The 25261-nt window shown below is 42.1% G+C and overlaps 1 protein-coding gene and 1 pseudogene across 4 annotated transcripts; both read right to left on the minus strand.

The window, feature by feature from the left end:
* Window positions 1-2115: 2115 nt before the first annotated feature.
* LOC118997505 (polypeptide N-acetylgalactosaminyltransferase 1-like) lies at window positions 2116-23236 on the minus strand (annotated as a pseudogene).
* Window positions 21984-25259, minus strand: LOC118997546 (uncharacterized). Of its 4 annotated transcripts, none has more exons than XM_037061234.1 (3): window positions 24944-25259; window positions 24634-24873; window positions 21984-23676 (listed from the first exon to the last, which is right to left on the minus strand). In XM_037061234.1, exons 1-3 carry the CDS (start codon window positions 25241-25243, stop codon window positions 23566-23568), a joined length of 651 nt encoding a protein of 216 aa, XP_036917129.1. In that variant the 5' UTR covers window positions 25244-25259; the 3' UTR covers window positions 21984-23565. The 4 variants fall into 4 exon arrangements, with proteins under 4 accessions (XP_036917129.1, XP_036917128.1, XP_036917127.1 ...); XM_037061233.1 differs by having other exon boundaries at window positions 21984-24432; XM_037061232.1 differs by having other exon boundaries at window positions 24241-24873.
* Between the last annotated feature and the right edge of the window lie 2 nt (window positions 25260-25261).

Consider the following 25261-nt stretch of genomic DNA (forward strand, 5'->3'; position numbering starts at 1 on the left):
GCTTCCTCAATGTGAAGGGCTTTGAACTCTGTTCCACTTCACCCATCCACATACTGGGCCTTATAATCACTAAGAATTGCTCCATTTCCAGGAGCTGAAACCTGAAAATGGTACAGAGGCTGTTCTCTGTACCACTTCCCTTCCCACACTCTTACTTATACAGCATCTCGTCCATGCCCTCAATGTAAATTTTCAATTCCTTCAGTGTAAATATTTCATTTCTCCCTATTCTAGCATTCTGGCCTCTCTAGACCCCTATATTTCCATCAATATCTCCATGCTAAGGCCCTGTCCTGGGTCACCCCTTCTTTTGGATCACTCCAATTCTGTTCACAAACTACCTACAGTTGCTGGCAGGAGTCACACAAATCATACCAGGAGTATTGATCTCCTAGACCTACTATACCATATTACCACAAAATTATTCCCTAAAACGACAATAATTTATTCTCTCAGTTCTGGAGGCCTTGAGTCCCAAATCAAGTGTTGGCAGAGCCATTCTCCTTTCAAAGGCTCTAGGGGAGAGTTTTTTCTTGCCTCTCCCAGCTGCTGGTGCTTCCTAGTGTTGCATGTGGCAGTATAACTTCAACCTATGCCTCAGTCTTCACATGGCCTCTTCCCAGTGTCTCCATGTCTGTGTTCTGCCTCTCCTTTTCTTATTAAGATACCAGTCTTTGGATTTAGAGCCCACCCTAAGTACAGGATGACCTCACCAGGAGATCATTAATGTAATTACACATGTAAGACTCTCCAAATAAGGTCACATTCACAGATACAAGGGATTAGGGCTTGAACATTCTTATTTGGGGATACAATGTGATACATTATACTAGATCACTGCATAGTCTTGCTGTTCCTCGATATTCCAATCTCTGCATGTCCAAACCTCCTGCATCTAATTCCACACACCATTTCTTCCACACAGCATTTCCACAGTTTCCCATTATAAGCAGCCTCTTCTTTCTCTAAATTCCCATCTGCTTTTTGTTCCTCATTTATAGCTTTTGTCAATGTCTGCCTTTTATTGGGGCTATCGATCTATGTATGCAAGCATTACATTTTCTCTGGTTACCTGAGTTGCAGAAAGTTCCACCCAAATGTCTCATCAGGAGACCACTTTTGACTTGTTGGTCTCACTAGAATCATTTATGTTGCTCCTGCTACTGCTGAACAGGCTACTCTGACCCTCCACCCTAAGGATCTTTTTGTCTTTTTTAGCCAAAAACAAGCCTTCCCTAACCAGTTCCCTGTCTTTCTTCCTCTTAGATTCTTCTTTTCCTCAGTCATCTGCTCAGCAACCTGCTCCTTCTTTACTTCCACCTCCCAGTCTCCCGCCTTATTCGGCCCCATGAAGCCCAGTTCTGCTTCTCAGACCACCAATTGCTTTCTATTCTCTCTTCTACCAGTTTAGTCCTTTATTTGAGGCTTTTTCCTAACCTCCCCTCTGGCCCACTAGATATCCTTAACTTTCTCCAAGAACACTCCCTTCACTTCTTGCTTTTCCTGATGGCATTAATTCCCTTCCTTCTAGTACCCAACACATTTTCTTTTCTTTTCAGTCGGTTAGAGCATTCTTATTTTAAGAAAAATATAACATGATAAAAAAGTTAACAAAGTTTCAAGTTATAAGGTAGACTATCAACTAACAAGAATTTCCCCCAATTTGTGGCTATGTAATTTTATTTTTTAAATATTTTTCATTCATTTTAGAGAAAGAGGAAGAGAGGGAGAGAAACATCAATGTGTTTCACGGTGTGGGTTGCCCACAAGTCAGGCATGTGCCTGGGAATTGAACCAGCAACGCTTTGGTTTGCAGGCCAGCACTCAATCCACTGAGCCACACCAACCAGGGCTGGTTATGTAATCTTAATATGAAAGGACTCCTCTGTTGGAAGTTTAACCTCTACTGATTTTGGTATATAAGTGAGAATGTAGTAACCACATAGAATACATGTTTTTTACCTCTCCTAAAGAGAAATAGTGATGTGGAATTTGAGAATCTGGATAAATATTGTCTAGGTACCAAGAGAAAGGCTTCCATTAGAGTTTGTGTCTTAGACCAATTCTTGATCCTAGCTATATCTCCATAATCTATCTTCATAACACCTGGACAAATTATATTGAAGACATTCTTGAATTCATCCATCCACACTTCTGCAAGTCATCTATTATTTCTATTAATAATCTGTCCTGTGCCTCCTGGAAATGTATAAGGTGTTGCTTTCCAAAACACATGTCTAACATGTGAGCAAGTAACAATCTCCAAAGTTTCTCCACGCCACCAAATCCGAACAGAAACTTATAGGTTTTCTCCTCTCCAAACATCCATTCCATCATCATATGTTCCAATTTCCTGACAGTAATCTCTTTCTGGTGAAAAAAGGCCTCCTGCCCATTTTAGGTGTTCTGACAAGGAAAGTCTGATTAGTTTTCCTTCTATCTGTTTCTCTTTGGGGAATAGGTTACCAGTGAAAACCGAGCTTCTAGTTGAATCCACCATAAATCATATCAGAATCTGCCATGTACTCAAAAGTACCATTATTGATCACATCAATGATAGGACATACCACCATTTTCCTGTTTTGATTGATCCTGACTAAGAAAGGTTCTGGCCATCCCACTGTGCACTCACAGTGGGCCTCTACGAAAGTGATCACTTGGCTTTTAGACACAGCAGCTCCTTTTATTCTAGCTCTGATCAATCCAGAATGTGGTTTCATTTCACAATGAACAAACGCCTGCAAACCAAAGTGTTGCTGGTTCAATTCCCAGTCAGGGCACATGCCTGGCTTGTGGGCAACCCACACCAACCACACATTGATGTTTCTCTCCCTCTCTTCCTCTTTCTCTAAAATAAATAAAGAAAATATTTAAAAAATGAAAATTACATGAACTGGTACTTTTAATTTTTTCACATAAATCTCCAGAGGTGTTCTCAAAAAGTCTCTTTCACTGGCTTCATCTACGAGGACAAGTTCCTCTAGCATGTGTCTTGATGAGCAACGAATGACAGTATGGATAGTTCACAGAAGTGTGCTCCCGGCCTCATTGTGGGAAATAACCACCGCACTTGGAGAAAGATTATCTGGATACACCTTTGTTTTACACCCATCCAGCCCAAAGATCCTCTTACTTGCCATTAAATTGAACTGATTGATTTTAAACATCTCTTTCATCTTGACCCTTTTAGTAATAAGGAGTGGTTTCCCCACTTCTCCAAGATCTTCATGAGGCTTCTGTGCTGGCTCTGGAACATCCCCAGCAGGAAGTCCTCTCTCTTTTGCTTCATCACATTTGTTGCATTCACTGAAGTAAAGCATCAGGAACATATCCAATAGCACCCAAATCAAGGAGGTGGCTAGGACCACCTTGCAATATGCAAATTTTCTTATGGCACTTTAAGTCAAATGCAAAATTTTAAAATACATATATGTACAAATATCCATATAAAGATCATACATTTTTTCCAATCCAATTTCACCAGAAATCACCTTCATAACCTTGATCTACGTGGTGGCAGCAGCAGGAGCTCTTTGGGGCTGGCCGAGTGGTAGCAGTGTGGTCACACAGGCCGCAACACGGGCACTACCCCGGGGTCACAGTCTGCTGTGCCACCTTCTCGGCCACTCCAATACTCACTCTAACTCACAAAATCACTGCATTCTTCTTTTCCATCCCCCTACTTCTGTGAGTATCTGCTTGATATGTTGGATAAAAATTACTTGTTCAGGTTTATTTGTCTTCACCTTTCCCGCCACATTACACTCCAACCCTGCTTTTACTCACACCTAATAGCTTTGGAATATATGTGTTCAGAACTGTGATATACTGGGTATGCCTAACTGGATTGGTAGAAGGTATGAAAAAGGATGTGAATTTAAAGAGCTTTTGAGCTCACAAGAACACTTTTAGTATTGCCTTCTGAACACACTGACTCTACCACCCTTGAGAATGCTCTTTCCCATTTTAACCAAAAGAGTCTAGCAGTTCTTTCCATTTCTGGATATTGAGTTGAATTTAAGCTAAAATGCAGCCAAGACACAAGAAATATTCTTGCTTTTTCCCCTCATACTCCTCCTTTGTAGTCCTGTTCCAACTACTTAGAAAATTCTGATAAGCATCACGGTACCAGGTTAAGAAATATTTCTTTTTAAATTAGCAGCTTCTCCTTGTAACAGCTTTTTAAAAAGATTTTATTTATTTATCTTTAGAGGGGAAGGGAAGAAGAGAGGGAGAGAAATATCAATGTATGGTTGCCTCTCATGCATCCCCTGCTGGGAACTGGCCTGCGCCCAGGCATGTGCCCTGACTGGGAAATGAACCGTGATCATCTGGTTTGCATTGAAACAACTTTTTTAGAAAACAATTTCTGCTGTAAGTCCAACAGGCTATATGAATTATGCTAATTTCACAATTATTTCTATTATAATGGATGATTTTAAGTATTTGGTATGCTGTTCTAAAGCAATTCAGGTTAACATCTAGAAACTGAAAAATTATTCATATAGGACTCTTCCCTGGATTATAAACTTGTTTAGGGTAAGGATCCTATAATTTTTATTTCTATGTTCCTAATACATGGAAAGTGCTCATTCAATCGCTAAAGGAACTCTGTTTCTCCCTACCCCAGTTTCTGTGGAAAAATGGAATTATCTGACCCTCAGCTCCATCACTAGAGGCAGCTTCTTCCTCCTGGAGCACAGGAAATTTGTAGTTTCCTGAGGGTGTCACTAACATTTGAGATGAACTTACTGGGAACATCAAAAGTAATAAAGTTAATTAGGGAACAGTTCACTCCATCCAACTGTCCCCAAATTTCAACCTTTATGATTGATGCAAGTGTGACTCCAAGCGAGTGAGAGAAAGAAGGAAGAAAGGTTGGGAAGAAGCATCTGAGACTGCAGTACAGTCCAAGGAAATTCAGCAAGAGAGATGGATGAGGTGATGCTGCCATGTACTCTCTGCTGTTATTTTGTCAGGGAGGAGGGGAGGGAGAAAGAAGGGAGCATAAGAGACAAAGAGAAAGCAAGAAAGAAGGGAAAGAAGTAGAAGGAAAAGACTGAAAAGGACAAGAAAAACACATACTGTTTGAAGTCTTCAAAAACAGCTACGACAGCCCTAGCCAGGTAGCTCAGTTGGTTAGAGCATCATCCCAATACCTCAAGGTTGCAGGTTTGATCCCCGGTCAGGGTGCATACAAAAAGCAACCAGTGAATGCATATATGGATGGAACAACAAATCTCTCTCTCTCTCTCTCTCTCTCTCTCTCTGTCTCTCTCTCTTTCCCTCCCACCCCCTTCCTCTCATTCTCTAAAATCAGTAAATAAATTTTTAAAAAATTAAAAACAAAGAAAGCAGCTATAACAACAACTTTATTTATAACTCTCTATATGTAGGAAGGGATTAAGTATATATAGGTGTAGTCCTCACTTCCAGAATCAGTTATAGAGGAGGCCCTAGAAAAAAGCACTGCTATAATTAAGAGTTGGTGAAGGGCCCTGGCTGGTGTGGCTCAGTGGATTGAGCTCGAGCCTGCAAACAAGACGATTGCAGTTCAATTCCCGGTCAGGGCGCATGCCTGGGTTGCAGGCCAGTTCCCAGCAGGGGACCCATGAGAGGCAACCAAACATTGATGTTTATCTCCCTCCTTCCTTCCCTTCCCCTCTAGAGGTGAATAAATTTTTTTTTAAAAAATTTGGTGAAGGGTTTCTGGTGCAATGAAAAACATGCTTTCATGCAATCAAAACTGAATTCCAAGTGACACTCACAAGCTGTGTGACTGGGCAAATTAGTTAATCTCTTTGACCTACAGTTTTTTCCTTTTGTAAATGACAATATTACATAATACTGACCCCATAGAATAGTTGGAATGATGAAATTAAGTGTGATGGCATATAAAAAGTGCCTACCCCAGAGTTGGGTGTGGACTAGGTGCTTAAGAAATGGAGATCCCATTGAGTCCAGTTTGGGAGCCGAATTCAGGGTAGATGGGAAAGATTAGATGGAAACTGATTCTGGACATATAAAGGAAAAAATTAATTATTCAAAGGAAGGAATTGTCAAGAAGGCCACAGCAGAGTGAAAAAGCACATTAATCTGTAAGAAGAAAAACACAGCAAAGGACATGGCACAAGGGCACCCTGGTTAGTGCACTGACATAAACACCACTGTGGCTGAGCCTTGCTGCCCCGTCCCTGGGTCCTCAAGGTCACGTAACCATGGTGAATAGTTTCTAGGTTATCGTGTATCTTTGGATCTCCCACATTTCAGATTTTAAGTGGGAAAGCATCAGATTGTCAGAGACTAAGGAACATGCCTGAACCCTAGCATGAGAAGTATCTAACTTGCTTGATACCAAGAGCCCTATAATGGGAGACTCCTTCTAGATGGAAGGGAGTTAATATGATGAACAGGCAAAAAAATGATTTCTGTATTATTTAAAATAGTGCTAGTAACTATAACTAACAAACCTTCAAATTCCAGTGACCTAACATAATAGAAACTCAGTGTTCAATTATATAGCACTTCAGTGTAAGTGTCCCTCCATCTGGTGGTTCAGGGACCCAGGCCTCTTTCATCTTGTGACCTCACCACCCCTAGAATCCCTGGGATTTGACTGGCAAATGTGGGGGTGGTGGGGGGAGGAGACAAGTAGGAGTCCTGCTTCTGAAATACTGACCCTGAATAGTGGGACAAGCTCGGCAATGCAGTCTCTGCTGGCCAACTGCTTTCTAGCAAAAACTCCATGCTACAAAATGGGATGTGACAAACTTTTGATAGTTGCTTATACCATACTCTCTACTGGGCCCATGTGGTAAAATGTATTGGGAATAAGGCAGGAAACCGAGGATTAAAAGGACGCGAGAAGATGGGGAACCATTTTGAATAGGGAGTTTGAGGAGTGGGTAAAGAGATAACACACTAGGAAGTTGAAGTAAGTGGGGAACAGGAATTCTGGGGTGCAGGATTGTTTGAACAGCTCAGTACCCCTGACAACTTCTTTTCTATTATAGTTGAATTAAGCTCCTTCTCTGTGCAGGGCACTTGGTGAAGAACAGAGGTTTGTGAGAATAATACAATGGTGTCTATCTCCAGAAGACTTCTAAACTAATTGGGAAAGCGTGTACACAGAAAAATAGATTTTATTTTCTGGGTAGAATTTGTGAAGTATCAAGTGAGTGGTAGGGGGAAGTGCTGTAAGAGTTCAAAGTCAGAAGTTATCACTGACAGCGGCGGGGGGGGGGGGGGGGGGGGGGGGGGGNGGGGGGGGGGCGGGGAGGGGGCGGTAAGGGAAGCTCTTTAGTCCAGGTCCTCCAAGGAGCTGATACCCAGATAGGATTAAATGGGTAAGAAATTTATTAGGGTAAATGCCTGTGAGAGAAAATGGGCAGAGAACCAGAGGAGTCTGGGAGAGCCTTCAGACTGTGATTAGCAGGTAAATCTGCCCAAGTGAGGGAGAGAGGGAAGGATGGAAGGCAGGCCCAGTAGAAGCATTTTAGACTGTAGAGCAGGTTAAGGCAAATTAAGCAAGATCATCAGGGAATCTTTGAGCAAAGTCACCCACCAGATGACCCCTACTTCTCTCAGGAAGGTGCCTGCTTCAGTTTCCCTGCAACACTCAGTCACTGGCTGGGGGCAGCCTGCAGAATGCATGGCCTCAGAGTGAATACAGCTATGGATTTCAGAGAGCAGCAGCTGGGGCACTTAGACTTCTTGCAGTCGGTCAATTGTACTTCGTGCAGTTGGAGATCTGAAAGATACATTCTCATAGACACCAAAGTCTATCTTTTGACACACACAGGTCTACCTTTCTGCAGAGGTTTGGGAAGCAGTTCCTCCCTCGTCCCTGTGAGCTTTCTTCCTGAGAGGAAACTCAGAAGAGGAACAAACTCTGTTGATGCGGTTGATCTCAGCACTACACCTAGTACATATTTTCTGCCTCCTTCGCTCTCCATTTTCAAATCCCCTCACCCTCAGCGATCAACTAGGCAGATCTTAGTGACTTACCTGGTGATGTGAACCAACCTTTATTCTGTAAGGGTCTGAACCATTGGTAATATATTTTTCAGTCCAGGGTTTCTTCTTATGTCTATTCATGGTTACCACAGAGCAGGAGAGTGCCTAGAACACCCAAGTGGGTCACGTAGCTTTCCACTTGTGTTCCTCCTTGTCCCACTGGGCAAAAGCAGCCCTTCTGCTGATCAGGGTCAATTGCCCTTGCTGGATGCTAATTCTTCTTACCTGCTGGTTCCTGGACAGAGACATCAAAGTGCTCTGGCAGCAGCTGCAGCTTGTAATTCAATGGAATTTTTTGCCAGATCTCTTGGCAAAAGTGTGGTCTTTTGGGGAGCAGGATCTCTAACGCTGCAGTGTCAAGAGTTGTGAGGACAGAAAGCACAAAATCCTTCAGTGGGACACTGGGTGTGATAGTGAGTAGGGTCACCCCTGCTTCTATCTCGTTTCCCAAATCCTTGAATTCTTCCTATTCAGGACACAGCACCATAAAGAGTTTTTTGATTTAATACATACACTGTGTCCTGAAGGAGGGCACCTCATCCATCCAGATTGCGCCTTCCGTACTGGACTTCAGTGCCTTTAAAGGACCATTCCAGACCTGCTTTGCCGAGCATTCTAATGTCTCTGGAGCTCTGCTACTCTAACAAGCAGGTCTCTACCCTGCCACTCAGCTGTGTATTCCTTTCCCCTGACTGAGAAAAGGGTCTCTCTGTAAGGTATCCCAAAGGCCTTATGGCTCTCTCTCTTAGCCAAAACTGCTTGTTGTTCATGGCTTTCAGTCTCTTATGATTCCTCTATAGAGAGTCAATACAACTTAGTAGTAACCACCAGATTTTACTATCTGTGTAGGCATTGTTCCTTCCATGTTTTTCAAATGTTTGCATCATCACATCTGTGATAATGCCACAGCATTTCCTTCTACTGGGACATTTCCTCAGGTTAACACTGGTGAAATCTTTAGCAGTTGAGCTACCACCTTGTGTCAGGAACTACCTGAGTGACACCTACTTACCAGGATGACATCCTCTTTGCCTGATAGTAGTAGATGAGCCGGTCTGAATTTCTGTCTTACTATGTGTTTTCTGGGACCACTCCCAGTACCACTTGTGTTAATCTGGGTCTCTGAGAAGTAGATGCATAAGATTATCAATGCAAGAAATGTATTAGAGGAAATGCCTATGAGGAAAAATGGGGAGGCAAATAGGGAGGCTGGGGGAGCCATTGGACTATAATGCAGGTCTGCCCCCAAGTGAAGAAATGAAAGAAGGAAGACTGGATGGAAGCATCTTATACCCCATTGCAGCCCCGAGGAAAGTTTGACAAGGTTGTTTGGGATTTCCAAAGTCACCTGTCAGAGGAGTCTAGCATCTCTCAGGAATGTGCTTTAGTTTCTCTACCACACTCAGTCATTGTCTGGAAGCAGCCAATAGAAGCAAAGCCTCAGTACAACATAGTAATAATGTTCAGAAGGCAGTAGCTGGGGCCCACAGTCAGTCATGATCATTGCAATCAGAGTTATCAGAGGTACATTCTCATGGCCACCATAGTAATCTTCCTGGAGGAAGTGAAATAGGATCAGGGCCTAGAAAATATATTGGGTTTAGATAAGTGGTGATGGGCACAAGATATATCCAATGATGATAGGGAGGCAGAGTATACAATTTGTGTTGGGTAAAATAAATAGGACACCTTACCTGAAGGGCACCTTATCTAAAAGATTAAGTTTAGTAGTGTCATGGGACAAACTGATGGAAAGGTAGGTAAAGATAGAATTTTCACGGGCCTCAAGTACCAGGGTAAGAAATTTACACTCTATCCTATAGGCATTGGCAAGCCATGGACATTTTAAACCTGCATTTTGCCTACTCTCTAAGTAGCATTGAATACTAATGATCATACTCTCCTTTTTCACTTCCTCCTTCATGAAAAATTATCTTGGCTTCTTTGAGGTAACATACTCATAGAATTCCTTCTGTATCACTGGTCACTCATTCCCAGTAAAGTTAATTAATTAGTTAATTAATTAACCCATCTGGGCAAATAGTTCATGTTATGCCACTCTCAAACCTAAACTCTTTAATGTCTTCTCAATGTTCATATAATAAACATTCTTATCATGTTATATAACATTCTTATCATGGTATATAACATTCTTATCATGGCATATAACATCCTTATCATGGCATATAAGACTCTGCAAGGCCTAGACCCTATCAATCTCTCTGACTCATCTAGTACCATCCCCCCGGTATTTTTACTTCAGCTCCACTGGTCTTCTGTCAGCCCCTCAAAGTCACCATGTTTCTCCTTTTGTAGGGACTTTACCTTGACTGGATAGAAAGAATTCTTCCCTTTTCATATTTCAGCCTGACACTTCCTTAAAGAAGCCTTCCTTGACTTCTTCAACTAAATTATATCCTTCTGTTATCTGTATCCTAGAACCATATTCCTTTTATTTGTAATTATCAAAGTTATCATTTCATATTTATGTGAATATTTGATTAATATTAGTCTTCTCAATCTTTCCAACTGTGCTATAAAGGGCAAGGACTGTGTCTATATTTTTATTTCTCTTATATCACTTAGGACAGTGACTGACATATACTTAGCATAGTACCTTAACAAATAAATGCATGAATGAATGAATATTATTAGTTCTTGAGCAGAGGGAAGTGGTGATGTCTGTGTGAAACAGAGTCTTAGCTTTAGGCAGTACTGAGTAAGGTGGATTACAGGTCTGGGACACTTACATTAGAGGGTGCAACTAGAAGTCAATTGTGTTTGAATAAAGAAGGTACATTATGGATAAGGCTAAGTTGCTGTATAAAATGATCATATGCCCTGACTAGTGTAGCTCAGTGGGTTGGTTGTTGTCCCACAAACCAAAAGATTGCTGGTTTGATTCCCAGTCAGGGCTCATGCCTATGTTGCAGGCCAGGTGTCTGGTTGGAGGCGTGTGAGAGGCAACCAATCAATGCTTCTCTCCTTCTATTTCTCTCTTCCTTGCCCTCTCTCTAAAAAATAAATAAATAAAATCTTTATAAAGGGACCCCTAAATAAATGGCCTAAATAAAATAGAAGTTTATTTCTTTCTCATAAATGTCTTCAAAGTTTACCTGCAACAACATTCACTGGAATGTTTATTTTTTAAAATATTTTATTTACTTATTTTTAGAGAGAGGGGAAAGGAGGGAGAAAGACAGGGTAAGAAACATCAATGTAAGAGAGACACATCAATTGATTGCCTCTCCCTGTAGGGACATTGGGAGACATGTCCCACACCTGTCACCCAGTCATGGGCCTGACCAGGAATGGAACCAACAACTTCTCACTTTGCTGGATGATGCCAACTGAGCCACCCGTCCGGGCAACAGAAGTGCTATTTCAATGCTGAAAAATCAATGACTTCAGGGTACAATTGCAGGATACCTAAGTAGATTGTGGAATTACTATCCAATGGGATATCATCACTGTTAAAAAGTCATATTGTAGAACAGTGGCTTTCACCCTCCTGGGCCACCCTCACCACCATCCATCCTCAGAACTCTTTTCATCTTGTAAAACTGAAACTCTACACCCATTAAACAACAGCTTGCCATTATCCTCTCCCACCAGCCCCCCCCCCCCCCAACCACCATTAACTTTCAGTCTTTATGAGTTTAACTATTCTAAATACCTCATATAATTGGAATCATGATAATTGTAATGAGCTGGGTTTTTTAAAAGAATTAGACTTGTTAGGGAATATAGTCAAAGTTGTAACTCCAAGGTTAACAGCTTTAGAGAAATAGAGAGCAATGGCGTGACAGAACAGAGAAGACTGATGTGAGATCTGGATACTGGGGAAGTGATGATGATTTTGGTTCTAGATATATACCTTTTTGTGTGACTACAACAAGCTAAAGATACAAATCTGCAGCTAGGAAGAGATCTCAAAGTAGAAGTGTTGATATATTAGTTATTCAAGGAGAAGGCAGACTGGAACTCCTTGAGACTGCCTTTTCCACCTGTGTATCCACAGTGCCTGTGTCAAAAACATGTTTGGTGAAGATATGACACCCCATGGTAATCCTTCACAGAAAGTGTTATTATCCCCACTTTACAGATGAGAAAACCAGGGCTCAGAGAGCTTGAATATTTTTTTTTGAAATGTACAAAGTATCTGAATAAAAATTAGTTCATGCTCATTCTGCTACCTCGTGTTACCTCCCATAGCTCAGGAGTAACAAAAATAGTTTGGCTCACAGAGTCGACTTTGCTCAACTTCAGGTTAAAAATTTTCATTCTTAGCCCTTAAGACTTTCAAAGATCATTTAAAAAAAAACTTTATTGTCCAGGAGGGGATACTTTGCTATCTTTGGGGATCCTATTTTATTTAAGAAATGTACCCTTTTAGATACTACTCCAGCGACCTCTTCTTCTGTCCCTAAGCAGCTACCTCTCTCATTTCACATGGCAGTAATTCCAAACTTTCAACATTCACTTGATGGACTTTTCCTAATAGTAAAATGTTGAACAGTTACATTTAGGAGTGAGGATCCTTTTTAAAATTTTTTAAAGGCTTATTTTATTCTCATTCCAGAGAGAGAGAGAGAGAGAGAGAGAGAGAAATACTGATGCCAGAGAGAAACACTAATTGGCTGCCTCTGAGCCTGCAACCTGACCACGTGCCATGACCAGGAATCAAACCAGCAACTTACTAGTTGTGAACCTACGCTCCAACCAAAGGAGCCACACTGGCCAGGGCACGAATGAGGTTCCTTTGATGAAGCTCCTGCTGAACTTAACCTGCTTGACCAGAGGACTACCTCTCTGATACATAGTGCTGAGCTCTGGAGAATATGTTGGTTGACCCTGAGACTAGTTACAACCCTCAGGTAGTATCACAGGCCATATGAAATACATGGGAATTGTAAAGAGACCTAAATTGTCCTAAGACCAATAAAAATCTAGGAGATGCAAGATGGCAGCAGAGTAGTTAAATGCTATACTTGCCTTCTTCTGGGACCAAACTGGAATTAAAGTAAAATATGGAGCAATCAACCTGAATAACCAATTGAAGACTAGCTGAAAAGTCTCATAAGCAGGGATTTACAGAAGGAGCCATGTTGAGATTGGTAGGATGGGCAGAGATGCAAAAAGTGCTGGTCCCCCTCCCATGGGCAGTAGCTGAGATCCTGAAGGGATATCTCAACTGCAGATGTTCCCCCTGAGAAGAGTGGGGTCTCAACCCTGAAACTGGCTCTCCAGCCTGGAGCACCGGAATCAGGAAGAGGCACCCACATGACATCTGGCTAAGGAAATCAGCAGGGATTCTGTCTGTCAGATAGAGACGGTAGTTCCCTAGAGACACAGGTGCCCTTTTAAAGGTAAAATGTACAAAATCTTGTTTGCAGCCACTAACCCTGAGCACCAGTGGAGGGATGGCAGAGTGGACTAGAGTCTCATTAGGAGATACTGGGACTAGTGGCTCTGGGTAAAGAACTGAAGGGACAGCCAGTGCTGAGTTACTCCATCTTTCTTGGGTGAAACACCCCCTCCATATGGCATCAGTCTGAAGGAAAACTTTACCCTCCGGACTCCCTGTAGCCCACCTGGCAGAGCTTGAAACCTGCTGAGGAGTCAGCTACCTAGGCTGTGGTGTAGAGATCTGAGCAGACTCATAGGGTGTCAATGACTGAGTTGTGTGGCTTTGGGGCAGGGGCTATACCCACCACTTTCCCATGAACTTGACTTGTGCCTTCCCCTCATGGGAGATCCACTAGCCCCATTCCCTGGGCTCCTGACTCTTAGATGAGACTCCTGGTGGTTCAGCCCTGCCAAAGTCTAGGCAGAGTCTGGGGCAGACTGTCTGTGGTTCTGGTGCCACTCCACCCACCTTCTCTCAAGCCTGACCAGCACCTCACTCTCATAAGAGAGACATTAGCCCTCTCCTCCCAACTCCAGGGCAGCCCCATCCTGTTGCCATCAGGCTCCTGGCAGAATCTGGGATAGACTGAGTTGTATGGCTTTAGGATGGGGGCCATTTCTCTCTCACACACACAATCAGTACAGAGCCCTCCCTTCATGTGACAAAAACTTGGACTGTTTGGGCCTGATAAACCCTACTAGTCTCACCTGGTGACCCTCTGACACCCCATCCCACCATAAAGGTGTGTGAGCACCCACCTATGGCAGCAGCTAAATGTGGTATACCCTGAGACATTTGCTGAGTGGCCTGACACCAAGTTTGAAGCTGTATCAATCTGATGAACACCACTTGCTCCTATCTGGTGACTCAGTGAGATATCTTCAGAGCATTTCACCCCAAAGTAGCAGAATATACATTCTTCTCAATTGCAAATGAAATCTTTTGGGGGGATAGACCACATGTTAGGGCACAAAAGAAGTCTCAATAAATTTAAGAAGATTAAAATCATATCAAGCATCTTCTCTGACCACAATAGTATGAAACTAGAATAATTAGAAAAAAGGTGAAAAACACACAAAGACATGGAGACTAAATAACACGTTACTAAACAGTGAATGGGTTATCAATGAGACCAAGGAAGAAATCAAAAGATACCTTGAAACAAATGAAAATGAGAGCGCAACAACCAAAAATCTGCTGGACATGGTAAAAGCAGTCCTAACAGGGAAATTCAGAGCATTACAGGCCTACCTCAGGAAACAAGAAAAATCTCAAATAAACAATCTAAGTTTGCACTTAAAGAAACTAGAAGATCAAAACCCAAAGTGAGTAGAAGAAAGGAAGTAATTCGGAGGAGAAATAAAGAAAATAGAGTCTGCAAAATAATACGAAACAATACAAAACAAAACCAAGAGCTGGTTCATTGAGAAGATAAACAAGATTGACAAACTATTCAGCAGACTCATCAAGAAAAAGAGAGAATCAGGCCCTGGCTGGCGTAGCTCAGTGGATTGAGCGCGGGCCTGCGAACCAGACGATCGCGGTTCGATTCCCAGTCAGGGCACATGCCTGGGTTGCAAACCGGTTCCTTGCAGGCCAACTACCAGCAGGGGATGCACAAAAGACAACCATACATTGATGTTTCTCTCCCTCTCTCCTTCCCCTCTAAAAATAAATAAATAAATAAAATATTTTAAAAAAAAAAGAAGAAGAGAGAATCAAAATAGACAAAATTACAAATGAAAGAGGAGAAGTAACAACTGACACCAAAACCCACAAAGGGTTGTAAGAAAATATTATGAATAACTATATGCCAAATTTGGACAATCTGGATGAAATGGATAAATTCCTAGAAACACATAATCTTCTAAAATGAAACCAGAAAGAAACATAAAGATTACAACTAATGAGATTGAAGCAATAATACAAAAACTTCCAACAAATAGAAGTCCTGGATCAGGTGGCTTCACGGTTAAGTTTCACCAAACATTCAAGGAAGAACTAACAAAAATCCTTCTTCAACTGTTACAAAAATTTCAAGAGGAGGGCTAACTCTCAAGCTCATTTTACAAGGCCAGCATTGTCTTAATTTTAAAGACAGATAGAGATGCTACAGCAAAAAATAGTTTATAGACCAATATCCCTGCTGAACTTATGCTAAAGGCCTCAGGAAATATTAGCAAACCAGATCCAGTAACACATTAAAAAGATCATACACCATGAACAAGTGGAATTTATTCTAGGGATACACAGTTGGTACAATATCTGCAAATCAATAAACATGATACAGTACATAAATAAATGAAGGATAAAAATTACACAATCATATTAATACATGCAGAAAAAGCATTTGATAAAATCCACTACCCGCTTGTGATAAAAATCTCTCAGCAAAGTGGGAATAGAGCAAACATACTTAGTGTAATAAAGGCCATATGTGACAAATCCACAGCCAACATCATATTCAATGGGCAAAAACTGCAAGCGTTTCCTTAAAGATAGGAAACAAGGCAAGGATGTCCGATTTCACCACTCTATTCAACATAGTACTGAAAGTCCTCGCCACATCAATCAGACAAGAAGAAGAAATAAAAAGCATCTAAATTGGAAAGGAAGAAGTAAAACTGTCATTATTTCCAGATTACATGATACTGTATATAGAGAACCCCAAAGATTACACACACACACACACACACACACACTGCTAGAACAGAAATGAATTCAGTAAAGTAGCAAGTAAAAAATCAGTATCCAGAAATTAGTTGCACTTTTATATACTAATAGTGAATTATCCAAAAAAGAAACTAAGAAAAACCATCCCATTTACAATTGGATAAAAAATACCTAGAAGTAAATTTAATGAAGGATGTAAAAGACCTGAACTTGGAAAATTATAAGACACTGAAGAAAAACACTGAAAAAAAAAAACAAATAAGTGGAAGTATATGCTGTGTTCATGGATAGGAAGACTTAACATAATTAATTAAAATGTCCATATTACCCAAAGTAAACTGTAGATTCAATACAATTCCTATCAAGATACCAATGGTGTATTTCACAGAACTAGAACTAGTATTCCAAAAATTTATATGGAACCACAAAAGACACAATAGCCACAGAAATCTTGAGAAAGAATAACAAAGTTTGAGGTATCACCCTACCTGGCATCAAACTGTACTACAAGCCCATAGTAATTAAAACATCAAGGTACTGGCATAAAAACAGACACATAGATCAATGAAATAGAATAGAGGGCCCAGAAATAAACCCACACCTTTATGGTTGATTAATATTTGACAAAGGCCCTGATCAGTGTGACTCAGTTGGTTGGGCATCATCCTGCAAAGCAAAAGGTAGTTGGTTCATTTCCCATTCAGGGCACATGTCTGGGTTGTGGATTCAGTCCCCAGTTGGGACATGCATGAGAAGCAATAAATCCATGTTTCTCTCTCACACTGATGCTTCTTGCCCTCACTTTCTCCCTCCCTTCCCCTTTCTCTCTAGAAAAAAAATCTTTAAAAAATATGTTTGACAAAGGATGCATAACATACAGTGGGGTAAAGATAGTCTGTCCAATAAATGATATTGGGGAAATTGGATAGATACGTATAAAAAATGAAACTAGGCATTTTCTTACACCATACACAAAATAAATTCAAATGGATTAAAGAGTTAAATATTAGACTCGCCACCATAAAAACCCTGGAAGAACATAAATAGGTAGTAAAATACCTGACATTTCTTTTTTTTTAGATTTTATTTATTTATCTTTAGAGGGGAAGGGAAGGAGAAAAGGAGAGAAATATCAATGTATGGTTGCATCTTGTGAGTCCCCTGCTGGGAACTGGCCTGCAACCCAAGCATATGCCCTAACTGGGTAATCGAATCGCGATCGTGTGGTTTGCAGGCCCACGCTGACATTTCTTGTAGCAGTATTTTTTTCTGATATGTTTCCTTGGGCAAGGGGAACAAAAGAAAAAGAAACAAATGAGACCATATCAAACTAAAAAGTTTTTGCACAGCAAAGGAAACCATCAAAAAGTTGAAAAGACAACCCACTGAATGGGAGAACATTCTCACTAATGATCCATCTGGTAAGGGGTTAATATTCAAAATATATTAAAAACTTATTAAATTCAACACCAAATAAAGAAATAACCCAATTTAAAAAATGGGCAAAGAACCTGAATAGACACTTCTCTGAAGAGGGCATACAGGTGGCCAATAGACATATGAAAATATGCTTAAGGTCACTAGTCATCAAAGAAATGCAAATTAAAACCACAATCAGGAATCACCTCATATGTGTCAGAATGGTTATCATCAATAAATCAGCAAATAAGTGTTGGTGATGATGTGGAGAAAAGGGAACCCTCATGCAGTGTAGGTAGAAATACAGATTGGTGCAGCCACTGTGGAAAGCAGTATGGAGTTACATCAAAAAATTAAAAATAGAACTGCCTTATATTCAAGTGATTCCATTTCTGAGGATATATCTGAAGAACACTGAAACGCTGATTCAAAAGAATATATGCACATCTATGTTCGCTGCAGCATTATTTACAATAGCCAATATTTGGAAGCAGCCCAACTACCCAGCAGTAGCTGAGTGGGTACAAACACTGTAGTACATTTACGCAATGGAATACTACTCAACCATAAAAAGGGAATCTTATCTTTTGTGACAGCATGGATGGAACTAAAGAGTATTATGGTAAGTGAAATAAGCCAGTCAGAAAGACAAGTACAATACGAATTCACTTATAAATGGGATGTTATGAGCAAAATAAAGTAATAAAGAAAATAGAATAAACTCATAGATACAGAGAACAGACTTATAACTATTAGAGAGGAGAGTATGGGGGCTGGGTGAAAAAGATGAAAGGATTAAGCAAAGAAAAGAAACTCATAAACACAGACAACAGTATGGTGATTACCAGAGAGAAAGTGGGAGTGGGGGTAGAAAAGGGTAAAGGGGGGATAAATGGTGATGGAAGACTTGACTTGGGGTGCTGAATACATAATATAATATACAGAAGATATTATAGAATTGTACACCTGGAACAAACATCACCCTGATAAATTCAATCTTAAAATGACCAATAAGGATCTTAAGTGATGGAAAAATAGACAATCCCTGGGGACAAATTGGCTGTGTTCCAAAAATTTAATTTTAAATTATTTGGAATGCAGAATGCATTTTTCCTTGGAAACATTGCTATGAATAATTGCAGTTGTTTTTCCAGCAAAGTCCACACAAGATTGTTTAACTCACAATGTAACAGCAATATCTGGTAAGACATTTTAGGTTTGCATCAAAGACATCTCTAAATTCTCACCACTCTGAATTATAAATTAGCTGCGTACATAGCTACTACCCCAACTAGACTGTGAACTCTTTGAGGGCTGGAAACTGTTGAATTATTCATTTTTGTATTCTGAATGCCTGGCATATAACAGGCAATAAACGATGGTTGCATAAATGAATGGACAAATTTAATAGGCATTTGAATAATGTTGGAAGTGTCTCAGGGAATAAAAACAGTAACATTTAATGGATACCTTAATATGTGTCTGGAACTGTGCTAGGTGAATAACTAATAAATCAAGATGTTTTGTTTATGCTAGAGTTAGGGATGAAGAAGCTGAAAGCAATATTAATATTTGGGATATAAAATAAATGAAAGCTGGAGTTAGTAAATAACTGTTTTTTAATTTTTTTTAGGAGAGGAAGAGAGAGGGAGAGAACGATCGATAGAGAAACATTGATTTTTCTTGTCCACTTACTTATGTATTTATTGGTTGATCCCTGTATGTGCCTTGACCAGGGATGGAACTGGTCTGATCAGATCACTGGGAAGAAGTTGGGAGGGGCCGTACACAGGAGTTTGTTGAGGCAAAGGTAAACAGTCTAGGACTGGATTGGCTGAGAAGCTGAAGGCCTCCAGAGTGCGTGGAATTATGGGCAAGAGGATTTGGAATAAAAGAGGGGCTCTCAGGCTTTCTTCTGCCTTGAAGATGTCTGGATGATTGTGCCCCAGCTGACTGTTTCCCAACAGACGGTACATTGGATGGGAAGAAACTCCTTATGCAGCCTAGGGTCGGACTGGACTGGCAGAGGGTGGCAGGGTTATTCTTCTTTGGGTGTTCTAGAAGGGATGAGCTCTGGGGAAGAAGCCTGCCATTCTTCCAAAGTTGTGTAGCTTTGGTATCATGTTATTATAGTTTGTAAACTAACTCTATAGAAATAGGATAAAACCAAACAGCGGATGGGGGGAGGGGGATAATAGAAGAACTCAAGTGTTAGAGTTTAGCTTTAATTGATAGGTTTAAGTGATTAAAGATATAACTAAAGAGTTAAAGAGTTTAGCCTTAATTGATAGGCTTAAGTGACTAATAAAAGTGGAAAGCCGTTACTCCAAAATCGAGAAGCTTTTGAATAAAGACTCCATTCCCATATCACCAAGCCTTTGCCTCTGGAAGTTTGCCTAGAGAGTAGTGGTGGGCAGCAGGACCCCAACTGCTGTTCAATATAGAACCTGTAACCTTGGCATATAGGGATGATGCTCCATCCAAATGACTTACAGGGCCAAAGCCTAAATAAACGTTTTTGGATGTATTGATTTGGAGAAAAAAAGTAGAAAAATATCCATAGCAATTGATAAACAAAGAGAAGGGATTCTTTTGAGGGGCTCTAGGACTGAGGGGTGGGGAAGGTACGACCACAGCCAAAGAACAGAAAATGGAAGAGGAAGTTGGTAACAGTCAGAGAGGACTGGTCAGCAAAGAATAGAAGGTCTGGTCTGGATTAGGCTCTGATTTAATTTCATCTGATTTACTGTTCCCTGTAAAAATGTATTTCCTCTGGCCAGTCTCCAAAGATTTGCTGTGAGTTTAAATTAAGGTAAGATTGAAGTTAATTATAGTAATTTCTTTCCACAATGACAGTATATTACACACTTATTAAAATTTGATAGGGATGGTATTTTCATCAACTTGGCGGGTGCTATACCACAATATTATCAACTGTGGTGGTTTAAACAACAAACATGCATTTGTCACAGTTCTGGATGCTGGAAATCTGAGACTAGGATGCCAGCATGGTCACCTGATGAGAGCTGTCTTGGTTGAAGATGGGTGATTTCTCCTTGTATCCTCACGTGGCAAGAGCGTGAGAGCTCTCTGGGGTCTCTTTAATAAGGATACTAATCCCTTTTATGATGGCTCCACCCTCATGATCCAATTATATCCAAAAGGCTCCACCTCGTAATACCATTGCATTGGGGGGTTGGGGTTTCTTTTCAACATCTGAATTTAGAGGGTACAGAAACCTTCAGTCCATATCAGATGGCTATATTGATGAAGGCAGTGAAGTAGATACTAAGCAGTCAGGGAGAACACAACCTAGGAAAATGGGAGAAGGAACATTATCTCTAGAGAGTTCTTGGTGGAGGAAGAAAAAGGAAGGGGCAGAGGAAGGAGAGTAAAAGAGTGTGTGTGGGGGCAAACCTCTATTTCACAATTTTTTAAAGGGCCTAACTTGTCAGAAAGTCTCAATCTGATCATTGTCCTTTGAAAGCATAACTACAACTACTTTTGCATTTAATTCATTGTTCCCAAAGTGCTAGAGTACAACCAGTAATTACTTGTTGATCGATTATTCTGAGTGATTCAAATCAATCCACACTTCTGGTTTATTACAGATTTTAGAATTGACATTGATCAAGCTGAAATAAAAACTGTCTTTAAATTTGCAAGACATTTTATGCCTCTCCCCAAGGAAAAACAAACATTAGTCCGTGACTACGATGTACCAAACACTATACTGGGGGTTTTCTTTACATTATTATATTCCAGGAATTCATTATTATTTTAACAATTACTTAGTGCCCATTACATGTCAGCCCCTTTGATAGGCAGTGATGATAAAAGGCAAAGAGGGAGAAACTCTGACCTTTTAGCAGTTACAATATAATGGGGAGAAGACAGTGCTAAATCAGGAATTGCCAGGTACTGTGGTAAGTGCAATGAGAGGTAAGCACTTGGCAATCTTAGAGGGCAGAAATGAGGAGCTTTAATTCAAAATGGGTAAGAAATAGAAACAATTAGAAGGGAACATTTTCTGAATGAAAATTTAACTGGATGCCAAAAGGAGCCTAAGGTGACATGATTAAATGTTGTGGGCCCCTGATGGGATCCTGGTTCAGGAAAAGGGCATTAGAGAAAAACCTGAATAAATAGGAATAAAATACGAAATTTAGTTAATTATATGTATTATTATTGGTTCCTTAATTGTGACAAATGTACTATGCTACTATAAGATATTAATAATAGGAGAAATTGGGTGTAGAATGTACTAGAACTATTTGAAGTATCTGTGTAATAATTCTGTAAATCCAAAAGTGTTCTAGAATGAAAATATCATTAAAAAATTTAAACTGGCAATTTCTACTTTTGTTAGATCTGACAGCACTAATGTTTTTACTTCCAAATAATAATTAAACATAAACTATGAAAATTACCTTAAGTTGATTGAATAAAGAATTTGAGTTGTGTATAATTTCTCCTACATATTTGTTCCAAGCATTTTTGTTTTCTACAAACAGTTTATTTTTTTTGCAAGACTCAAGCAACCGAATAATTATTAGGTAGAGAATATACGTCAGTGTGGAAATGCTTTGCCTCTAAGTTATATAGCCTATTACCAGTTACAAACACTTTCAGGAGCTAAAAAAGAACTGGCTTGAATTTCCTGTCATCCCCCAAGTGAACCATCAATAGAATTAATCTTAATTTGGGCTGTGCACATCTCAAGAGATTTTAAAAAATACAGTTATGAGGAAATCACCAAGGTGAAAGTGCTGCAAGTAATCACTTGTCTGGGGTGACTGCTAATTTATGCTGCCGGAATGGAAAACAGTGCTGATTACTTTATTCTTGTTGCTCCTTTGGGAAAGAACAATCCGTATGTTGTAGAAGACCTTAGAGTTCGGAATAAAAATAGAATTGTATATTATAACAGTTTTATTTGAAGGTGAGCTCAGAAACAATTTATTAAAAAAAGATGAGAATTTAAAGAATGAGAGTGAATTTTAGAATACTTGCCATTTTCCAGATACAACAAAATATGTTTATATTTTGCTCAATTTTGTTTAATATCTGCTTTGGTGCTTAACAAAATTAGCAAGTTAGATCCTTACTGCTTAATACTTAAGTGCTGATAATATGCTAGGCCTTATAAAGAAAGTAAATCTGTTCTCAAATGTAGTAGAAATTATATATCAGAGATTTATCCAGGTTCCCTCAATCTCTTAACTATTGATTTCTACTGTAAGTGACAAGGCCCTAAAACATGTTACACATACATGTTAGTTTTACATGCAAATGGTTTACATACGTCATAAATTTAGTTTGTAAACTTGCAGAGCATCTACTGTATGCAAAAAATTCTGGTGAACAGCTTTGATGTATCCAGAGGTAAGAAAGAGTTCCTTTGCTGTTTCTACCTGTGCTACTCAAAGGTTTTGAACTTCACAGAAGGGAATAAGGTTAAATTAGACGTTTATTTGTCTTACAGTCCTTACTTCTGCAAAACCATCAGACAAAAGCTCGTTTAAAAACATAATACTGGAAAGGATTTGAGTCCGTTCTAAGGCAGGACCATGGATTCTTTAAGATACTGATTTACATAGAAAGGCTAGGCCTGTCGTCGGAGCTAAAAAAAGGGGTTCGTTTTTTAAAACTGGATTCGCCTAGTAGGAGCTCGGAGCGGTGCTCCTTGGCGCCTCTGTAAGGCCGGGCCTCCCTCATTTCGCCTGACTCCGAGAACCAGAGACCATGGGAAGAGTCCGGCTCCGACGAGCGGGAGAGGGCGTTGGGCCGGGCCCCACAGCTCACAGACCGCCGGGTGGGGCCTTCGAAACCTCAGGTCGCGGCCGACTTAAGGCCGCGGCCCTAACCTAGCAAGCACCACCAGAACGCCTGTGGGAGTGAGACCATCATAAATACTGCCTGCTTTCCAGGCTCAGTGTGAGCGGACCGCCGATCGCGCCTTTTCGGTGGTCAAGAAGCCATGTTCCGGGATAAAGGCCACGAGGGCGGGACTTGTGGGTGCGCTGGGCTATTTCCTCACATCGTGGTCAGTCAGGGTGCAGAGTGGCTGAGTTGAAGTCAGAGAGGAGCGCCACATAACGCGACCTAATCGGGTCTGAGCTTTGGCGGGCACCGAGCGAGCAGTTTGTGCGAGAAATCTACAGACCACAAGAGGGAAAGATGGGTCAAGTAGCGAAGGTTTCACGACAGCCTACAAGCCTAAGAGGGAATTTGAGAGCACAAGGGGGAGGGGCGGGGAGAGCAGGCGGCTCGCACAGAGCATGCTCTGTTCTGAGCCCTTAGCAGAGAGCCAGGCATGCGCTGTGAGCCCGGGGTGGGTTGGCAACGGGGAGGGGCTGGCGTGAGCTGGCTGATGTGTTTATCCGGTTTTCTGGGTGGGCGGTCAAAGCGCACGCGTTAAGGGCGAAAGGCGGCGGAGCTGGTAGTGGGATGCGCATGCGCTGAGTGAGCGGGTGGCTCTGGGAGGGTGTGGAGGGGGGGGTCTTGGAGGAGAAGCAGGGGAAAAGGGAAGCGAAGGGAAAAGGAAAGGGCGGGGGGGAGGGGTGAGAGTGTGTCCTGCGCATGCGTGTGAGCGCCAGCGACGACGGCGGCGGGGGAGTCTCGGGGATGACAGTGGCTTTGCCCGTTGGGGTAACGGTCGTCGTCTCCGGCAGGGCTTGAGGTGCCACAGAGCCCGTGGGATCCGTTAAGGCCGCACCAACCTGGGCTCTACCGAGCTAGAGTGGCTCGTGGAGTCCGGGTGAGGACAGCGAGGCACGAGGGGAGGGGCCTACAGCGGGGCCTGCTGTGTGCGCTGGGCGGCGGCGGGGCCTGGCTGTGTGAGCGTTCGCCTCAACCGTGGCCGGGCGGGCTCCGTGGGCGGCGGCGACCGTCGTGCTTGGCGGAGGCGGTGTCCGTGTGTGCAGCGCGGAGAAGATGGCCGGGCAGTGAGGGGCGGCGCTTGCGCCTGGTGACCTCGAAGTAAGCGACTGAGGAGCGAGGGGCGCCGCCGCGGCCCGGCCGGGCCTGCTCCCCGCCCCCTCCCGCTGCTGCTGCTGCTGCGGCCGGCCCGCGCACTTCCTCCCCGGCCCTCCCTTACCGGGTGCGGGACTTACTTTCCCGCTTCGCCACCTCAGGGAACAGCGGAGCTGTAACCACCAGGGCAGAGAGTCAGGCACAGCCCGGGCCCCGCGTCCGATATGGAGAGAGTGGCGGCGGCCTTCGCCAGCCGCAACAGTAACATTCGTCGCTGCCGCGGCTTCGTGCACTAGATCGAGGAAGCTGACGCCGGTGCTGTCGTCTTTGCTGTAGCTGCTGCCTCCGCGCTGGGCGCTGTGATGGAGTAAGGGCCCTGCAGGCACTGAGACGCGTGCTCGCCCCTTAGTCCGGGCCGGGGCCTGCTCCCACCCAGCTCGACCTGAGGAGGTCCGGACATGCAGCTGGAGCCGAGGCCGCCCGCGGAGCCGCGGGGCTAGACTGGACTCCAAGTCGTGGCCCGAGCGCCGAAGTCGCCACGTTCTGCGCCCCGCGGCCGTCCGGGACAAACTCGAACGCCGGTTCCTCTACTTTTTTTTTCCTGTCTGCAAGTCTCAGGGACGGAGGAGGGGCGCCACGGCCCCATGTGTGGGAGGATTGCTTCAGCCTCACAAACTTGCACGGATTTTGGTTACTACTTTGGCCAGTGGTTCTGCTCCGATTTCCTTCGAATTGTTGCAAATTCGCCATTGTTCCCTGGCTGCTCAC

Source organism: Sturnira hondurensis, unplaced genomic scaffold (assembly GCF_014824575.4).
Source record: "Sturnira hondurensis isolate 20B ecotype Veracruz unplaced genomic scaffold, ASM1482457v3 Scaffold0013299, whole genome shotgun sequence".
In the NCBI taxonomy this organism is placed as follows: domain Eukaryota; kingdom Metazoa; phylum Chordata; class Mammalia; order Chiroptera; family Phyllostomidae; genus Sturnira; species Sturnira hondurensis.

Excerpts from the sequence above, each read along its gene's own strand:
- LOC118997546 (XM_037061232.1), bottom strand. The coding sequence starts at position 25,243 with ATGGCGAATTTGCAACAATTCGAAGGAAATCGGAGCAGAACCACTGGC. Across the intron at positions 24,874-24,943 it reads CTCCAGCTGCATGTCCGGAC|GCAGGGCCCTTACTCCATCA; the intron begins CTCCTCAGGTCG and ends GTCTCAGTGCCT.